Source organism: Marmota marmota, unplaced genomic scaffold, assembly GCF_001458135.2.
Source record: "Marmota marmota marmota unplaced genomic scaffold, marMar, whole genome shotgun sequence".
NCBI classification, from domain to species: Eukaryota; Metazoa; Chordata; class Mammalia; order Rodentia; family Sciuridae; genus Marmota; species Marmota marmota.
In genome coordinates this window covers 185,652-193,535 of record NW_026000253.1, presented here as the reverse complement: position 1 = coordinate 193,535, position 7,884 = coordinate 185,652, and the positions used below count along the sequence as shown (strand labels likewise).

General features: G+C 44.6%; 1 protein-coding gene across 5 annotated transcripts in view; it reads right to left on the bottom strand.

Annotated features, from left to right (window-relative positions):
- Window positions 1-2,526: 2,526 nt before the first annotated feature.
- Window positions 2,527-7,884, bottom strand: part of Shroom4 (shroom family member 4) — a 96,146-nt gene continuing 90,788 nt past the window's right edge. For all 5 annotated transcript variants that reach the window (XM_048796629.1, XM_048796633.1, XM_048796630.1 and 2 more), the window contains 2 exons: window positions 5,864-6,133; window positions 2,527-4,950 (listed from right to left, as the gene is read on the bottom strand). In XM_048796629.1, coding sequence (XP_048652586.1) covers window positions 4,681-4,950; window positions 5,864-6,133 — 540 coding nt within the window. In that variant the 3' untranslated portion in view covers window positions 2,527-4,680. The remainder of the gene's footprint in view (window positions 4,951-5,863; window positions 6,134-7,884) is intronic.

Below are 7,884 nucleotides of genomic sequence, written 5' to 3'. Positions count from 1 at the left end.
TGTATGTTGTTATAATAATGGAAAAATGGACCAATATAACTACCCACAGAGCAAGAAATATATCCGTGAACCAAAGGACAGAGCTTGTGGTCCTGAATTTCTTCTAAGTTGAAAAATGCCTTGCTTCAATCTTGTTGTAACAAGAGAAATTGACCAATGGCACATAAACTCTGTGTCTCCTAGTCAAGTTGTTCTTAGAATAGATGTCTAAAAGCTGTTCCCTTTAAAAGGCTATGTCAGACCCTGCAATTTTACTAGGGATAATAAATGGTATAGTATCAATATCATCCCTAAGAGCTCAAAGTAGAGGTTTAGGAATGTGGGAGGGCTCTGCTTGTCAAAGCTATCTATGACAGACAATAGATAGGTGATCAAATTCCTTTGAGATACTTCTCAGCAGAATATTAAGGAATTTTCATAACCTGAGTCAAAACACACGAGACAATTATTTTCTGTCCTTAGCACCTTTTATTAAAGTATGACCCTTGATGACAATCTGGCAGGCATATCTATGTCAGCCAAGAAGGGAGTGGTGGAGGACACAAATATAGAGACAGTAAGATTCAAAAAAATAAGCTTCACCTGGGATTGATCCCCCCCACAGTTGTACAACAAACACTGATTCTTTATCTATACAAATGGCCCATGACCCACCCACCCCCTAAAGATCTACTAATCTTCAAATAGTACAATATGCTGTTACAGAAATATTATTGGCATAGGCAACTCCTCTGGCCAAGACAGCAGGAGTTGCCAAGCTCCAGATGGGTGGAAGTAGCCAGAAATGTGTCCAGCTTCCTCTGTCTGGGGCCTGCTACTGGCAAAGCAGCACCCTCAGGGAGGCTGGGGTTCAGGATGTGGCTCTGATGACCCGGGGAAGCTTTTTGGCACATGAAGTTAAATGGAAAACAGAATCTGAACCCAGCCTTGAAAGAGCCATTTCATCTTTTCACCCTCTGTCCTTCCTTCCCTCTCCTATTCTCTCCCATGCTAGTGCTTTATTTTAAGTATCTCTGTCTCATTCTCTTGGACTCCACTTTGGCATTTACTTCTAGATCCTGGGTGAGTGTCCAGCTGTGAGACAACAGTGGGATCACTGTGGGAGATTCAACTATCCAGAGCCCTGGGGATGAGGGAAGTAGAGGGGATAACTGATAGTAACTCTTATACTGGACTCCTTTCTATCAATCCACCATCAGCTTTCCTTTTTCCCCATGGGGGGCAATGTAAATATTTGAAGGGAAAGGGCAGAAGTCAAGACCAATAACTGTCTTTGGGGATACCATCTGGCCTGTCTTCCAAACTGCTACCCCCTCAAAGGCCTTGGAAGAAGGCTGAGCCCCTTACACTGAGAATAGGGGAGAACTATTGCATCTTAGATAATACTGGCAGCTTTGTAGCACTATCTCTCACAAGGGGACTGCCATGGCAGGCAGGTGCTATATGCCAGTGTCTGTTTAGTAGTTCACCTTTATCTACTAAACTTCTACTGCTCAGTAGAGTTTGGGGGTTACTTTTTAAGTACTTTGGGACCTATGGTTCTATGTGAAAATGAGCATCCTTGTGTTCTCATTCCAACTCTAGAAACTAATTTGAGGTGGGATGTGGTACAAAAATAACAGTGTTAAGGTTGGGGTTGTAGCTCAGTGGTAGAGTGCTTACCTAGCATGTGCGAGGACCTGGGTTTAATTCCCAGCACCACAAAAACAAAACAAACAAACAACAACAAAAAAACAGATTAATGGATTTTTGGTATGAGAAAAATTGAGTAAAACCAGAATGTGGCTAAAAAAAAATAAAACACTCTCTCTCTCTCTCTCTCTCTCTCTCTCTCACACACACACACACACACACACACACACACACACACAAACACACTAGCTATGCCATGGTGACCAGTTAAGTTGACCACTTTTTTCCCTGGGTACATACTTCAAATATCTATTCCAGATGGGCGTGGTGGCGCACACCTGTAATCCCTGTGACTCCGGAGGCTGAGACAGGAGGATTGCAAGTTCAAAGCCAGCCTCAGCAAAAGCAAGGTGCTAAGCAACTCAGTGAGACCCTGTCTCTAAATAAAATACAAAATAGGACTGGGGATGTGGCTCAGTGGTAGAGTGCCCCTGAGTTCGATCCCCAGTACCCCCGCCCCAACAAAATCTATTCCAGCCAAAAAATCTTGTAATGATGGAACATATTGGCATCATCTCCTAATAAAAGACATTTCAACTGGGCTTACTATTTACCTAGGGCTTCTGTTTCATTTTGAAAGGTGGCAATAATGGCCTGTATTCAAAGCACTCTCCCAAATTTCTCAAGTTTCACTTGGGTAAACCCAGCCCTTTAAAAGCCATCAACCCTCCTGAATAGAGTAGAATCTTCCACCAGAGGGGAGAATGACAAGGTTGACATTCTAACAGTGGTCTTGGCATTGGCAGCAGTACTAAGAGCACACCCAGGTCCCCACATAAAGGGTTACCACCACCCCCAGGATACCCTCCTGGCCAAGATTTTCCTATTGTTTTCAGACACAATGTAGAGGAAACGGAAATTAGTAACCAGTATCTGTAGCAGCAGCAAAGTTCCTTGGCAAATTCTTTGGTTGAGTGAGGTACCCCTGCTGCTGCAGTTAAGTTGCAAGGGCTCTGAGGAACTCAGCAGTAACAAGGTGCCAGGGCTCGGCTGGGATGGGATTAGATGGGCTGTGTAATGCCAAGGACTGACCCTAGTTAGCAAGCAATGGGGACAATGAGCTGGGTAATAGGACACAGTTTGGTTATAATTCCCTTTCTGCCATTGCCCAATGGCTAACTTTTCCAGGGTAGAAGCTGGCTACAAGTCTCAGGGCCTTGGCAATAGCAGCAACTTCAGTTCTTTGTATAGTAGTTCCCCCTTATCTGTAGTTTTACTTTCTGTGGTCAACCATGGTCTAAAAATATTAAGTGGGAAATTCCAGAAATAAGCAATTCATAAGCTTTCATTTGTGTATCATTCTGAGCAGAATGATGCAATCCTGCTACATCCTACCTGGGACATACCTTTGTCCAACATATCCACACTGTATGGGCTACCCTCCCTTTAATTACTTAGGAGCCATTTCAGTTATCAAATTGACTGTTGCAGTACTGCAGTGTTTCTGTTCAAGTAACCCCTTTTTTAAATTTAATAATGGTTCCAAAGTGCAAGAGTAGTGAAGCAAAGGAGACACCAGGGCATAAAACAAGGAAGATAGATTAACTCTGGTACTATATGGCAATGCTGTAGGAAGTATAGGAAACAACAGTACATATAAGTTTTGGTTACTACCCATAGCTTCAGGCACCTGCTGGGGTTCTTGGCACACAGCCTGCAAAGATAAGGATGGATCATCTTTGCCTAAGATCCTGGCTGGATCATAATTTGTTCCCAGCTATCATAGTCTGGGTTCCCTGAGCCAGGTCACAGGCTGAGAAAAAAGTTGTTAGAGGAGTGCCTCCACCCATCCCATGACTTAGAGATGCTAGAGAAATGGGCAATTATTGTTAATTTGGGGAAATTTCTTTGGTTGCAAATATTAGCACAAAAAAAAAGTTGAACTGTGCTGGGGTATGCTAAGTTCATGGTCATCTAGATTTCAAAGGAAGAACATGGGCAGGCCATGGTAGGGTGGCTATGAGTTCAAAGGAAGAACTCCATTCTTAGACACTTGTAGCTATGTGGGGAAGAATTCAATGCCTCAGTACTTGCTTACCTAGACTCAGTCTGATCTGCAGAAAATGCTCTTCTTCCCCTCTCTTTTTCTTTCCCCTCTCTAACTTCCCTCTCCTCACCTTATTAGTTCAAAAATGAAAAAAAAACCCAATCAAAACATGAAAATAAATACAATCAAAAGGTCATTGAAAATATAACAAGAAACCTCTCCCCCAATAATGAAACCTATATCTAGAAGTCAACTGGAGTAGCTACTAAAAGCCCATAGTGTGAAGTCCTGGAATAGGCACCTGGAACTCCCAGTGATACAAGGGCAAGATCAAATATGAGGTGATAGGCCTAAGGTCTGAGGACAGGAAGAAGGCCTCACTAGTCAAGGATGAGAGTAGGCCTCTTCCCCTCAACTAGCTTCTAGGAAAGATAGAAGTGGAGCCAACTGGTTTAAGCCTGGCTTTTTCCTGAGGGGCACCTAAGGATGCCCTACCTTTGCCCATCTTCTGTCACATACAATCCCTTCTTCTATGCCTCCCACTACAAAGCTTGGGTGAGGCTCTGAAAATGGTGGTAGATGAATGCCCTCAAGTCAGGCAGTTCTCTGTGGGAGATGTCTGGGCCCTAAGCCCTGGAGCACAATGGAGCTGCACAGATGGGTGGGGAGTTCTTGGTCTTTGGTGTCCGGATACAGAGAGAATAAAGGCACTTTGGTGATTCTGTGGGCCGTGAATGCTTGCCCACATACACTGTGGGAAGGAGAATGTGGTTGTGTGATCACACCTTGCCGCAGCTCCCTGCAGAAGCTTGGTGCCCCCCTAGGGTCCCCTCACTGGTTGGGACCACTGCTAGGGAAAAAGCCGTGAGACAGAGCCAGGGTAGAGGGCTGGGATGAATCACTAACTTGTTGCCGTTTACTTGTTAACAAACCACGACTGAAGATCGAAAGCACTTCCCACTGTGACCAGGCAGGGATGCTGTGGCAGTCTGCTGAGAGAATTAGAAATTGCTGGGCCCCAGGAGTAGGCTCTCCCTGAGACATTTCAGCTGCTCTTCCCCAAGCTTGATCTTCTCTTCCAGCTCTCGCTGTTCAATGATAAGAGCAGATTTCATCTTGACAAAGTGCTGGTAATCTTGGAGCTGATCCTGAGGCAGGTAGCGGGAGACCATTCCAAACACCAACTTCTCCCGGCGGTCCACGTGCTCCTTCAGCTCCTTGGCATCTGCTAACTGGCCCGTCAGCTGCTGCTTCTTCTCTATCAGCACCAACTGGGGAAGCAGAGAACCAATTAAGTGCTCTCCTAATTATCAGGCATCTGCCTAGCAGTGCTCACCAGGGAGGCACCACCAAGCAACTACCCGTTCTGCTAATTGATCACTCCTAGATTTCCCAATGTAAAGGCCACCGCCATAGAAATGCCTTTCTCTCCTGTAGCTGGAGGAGCACAGACGTCACAGCCACTCTGGAGAGGGGGATGTGCTAGAACCTCTTTCCTTCTCTAAGGCTATCTTTAATCTGTGAACTGTCACTGGGTTTGGCGATCGGGGAAGGCTCTAACAGAGCAGCCTCATGAACCATCATTGTGGTAATGCTTTCTCTATGGCGTGTGCCTCCATTTGAGTGGATGTGCACATGTATATGCATCCCTTATTGTGGTGATTTCAAAGCCATTTACATAGAGAAGGGTGCTGCAGTTTGATTCAGGTATGGACACAGTGTGTGCCAACCTGTGAAACTGACAGTCTCTCCATCTCAACTGCTTGATGAAAACTCCCTTTCCAAATCTAGAGACAGTGAGGCAAAATTGCTGCTGCTGCTCCTGCCATTACCACCATCACTACTACTGGCAGCTAGCACCAACTCGGTATTTACCCTGGATTGCCTCAGTATTTAACATGGATTATCTAACTTCATCTTCACAACAACCCGACATGGCAGGTAGTGTGTTCACCTCATTGTACAAATGAAGAGATTGAGAGAGAGTGACGTTAAGTACACTGTCCACAGTTACACAGCTAGTAAGTGGTAGAGTTAGAATTGGGGTACACTTGAAAGCCAGTGCTCACACTGCTAACATTCTACTCTTCTGCCTCTCATAATAGCCAAACATGAAAGAGAGAGTCCTAAGGAGAAACACCTGGCATTTCTCTCCATCCACATCCCCAAGGACCCCAATTCTACCTTCTCTTGATTGGCCTCTGAATCAATGCTGTTGAGAGCATTCTCCACCCGGGCCAATCGTCCAGAAAGTGACAGCAACAGGTTGACCACTTTGTCCAGGTCCCCAATAAACAAGCGGTATTTTTCAAACTCATTGGATTTGCAGACAGCTTTTAAGTTAGCCTCCACTTCCTCCCCAAGGGCAGAATTGGCATTCACATCCTCCAGCAGCCCTCGCTGAGCCTCTCGCAGGACAGAAAGTTTTCGACCAATGCTTTCAATAAGCTGTATCTAGGGGAGTTAAACAGGAGAAGACCAATGATGAGCATGGGTACCAACAGAAACGGATCAGTGCCCATCACTCTTGTATTGGGATCCACGTAACGGATGGTAGGCTCTACCCCAGTCATTGGAAACCAAGAAAATCGGAGCAAATGGTGAGCAATTCTGGTGCTCTGGACAGGCATCTGCTGTCCCTGTCTGGTAGGCATCTCCATGTCATCATCAGATTTCTTGGCATTAGACAAGTGCTACCCAAGGGCTAAGCCTTATTTGCTCAATGCAATTGAATATTTGTTGAGACTGTTTGATAAATAGGAGTGAGATGTCTGTGAGATCCTAGGTTGGAAAAGCATGTGTCGTCATTTTTGATCATTCTCCTTCATTCCACTGAAGTATCTCTCTGTTTATAGCACTGTGCTAGGTCCTTGCCCCCACAGCTTGGCTTTTGTGATGGTGCTGGGAATGGAACAAGGGTCTTGTGTATACTAGGCAATTGCTCTACCACTGAGCTATATCCTCAGCCTAAGATTTTTCTTAGGTTGGTTGGTTATTTATTTATTATGTGCTAGGGACAAAATCCAGGACCTTGAGCATGCTAGGTAAGTGCTCTGCCACTGAGCTACACTCCCAGCCCTTTAGCTTGGCTTTCGAGGCCTTTGGATAGGAGTGTACATTCTGGAGTCACAATGACTTGGTTTGACTTCTAGTTCTGCCACTTCCTAATTGGAACTTTGGATGAGTTGACGTTTGTGAACTTCTCTTTATCTGTAGAAGTTGTGAGGGTATTTTCAGCACCTATTTCACTGGGTGGTAATGATTCAGTGAGATAATACATGCAAAGGGATTAGCACAGAGTAAGTGCTCAATAAAATCTAGGCTGCTGTTATTAATATTATAATTATTCCATCTTGTCCCCCCCTATCATTCTAATTTCACTCCTCAAAATCTTTCAGGATTAGCTACTCACTGTCCTCTATGTTCCCCAGATTTACCCCTGTGTTCCTTTGTTGCTTCTACAGTTCTACCCGCTCATTCTTCCCTTTGGGTATTATGATTTTTTTTTTAGGGCCCAGCTTTTCTCCCACCTTCATTATGGAAAACCCTTCTCTGGAAGCTCTGGAAGGATTCTTTCAATGATCTTCCTCTCTTTCTTATTTTTTATCCAGAACTCTCAAGTTTTCTAGAATTACAACCCTTCAGAATAATTTGAAGTTGTTCCTGTGGTATGTCATGTGTGTGAGTGTGATCCCCTGCCTACCACCAAATGTTGTTCTCTCAAGGAAAGTACTGCCTGTGTCTTCCAATTTGTGTGCATTCAAGGGATAACCAGTTCTGGGACCACAGGAAGGCAATATGAAATTTTAGAGTTAGAGACACTTGGATTCCAATTCTACCTCCTCCAACTCTCTGACCTTGAGCAAGATACCTAATCCCACTAAGACTTCTATTTCCACATCTATAAACTGAATAAGTACTCCCTGCACCTGGTTGTTGTGACAGCTGTTGAGATAACAGAGGTAAAATATTTACTATTGTGTCTGGAACATGAAGTGCTCAATGCATGCTAATTGATGCTGCTGTCACTGCCACCACCACCACCACCATCAGCAGCAGTAGCATCACTACTACTATAAGATCCCCTAAACTAAAGGAGACTCACCTAGCTGCAAGCTTCTGACAGGCATGTAGGCAACTCAGGTCACCTGTAGCTTTTTTAGTCAGTATTACAAGTGGTTAGGAGTATGCACTTGAGTGCCATA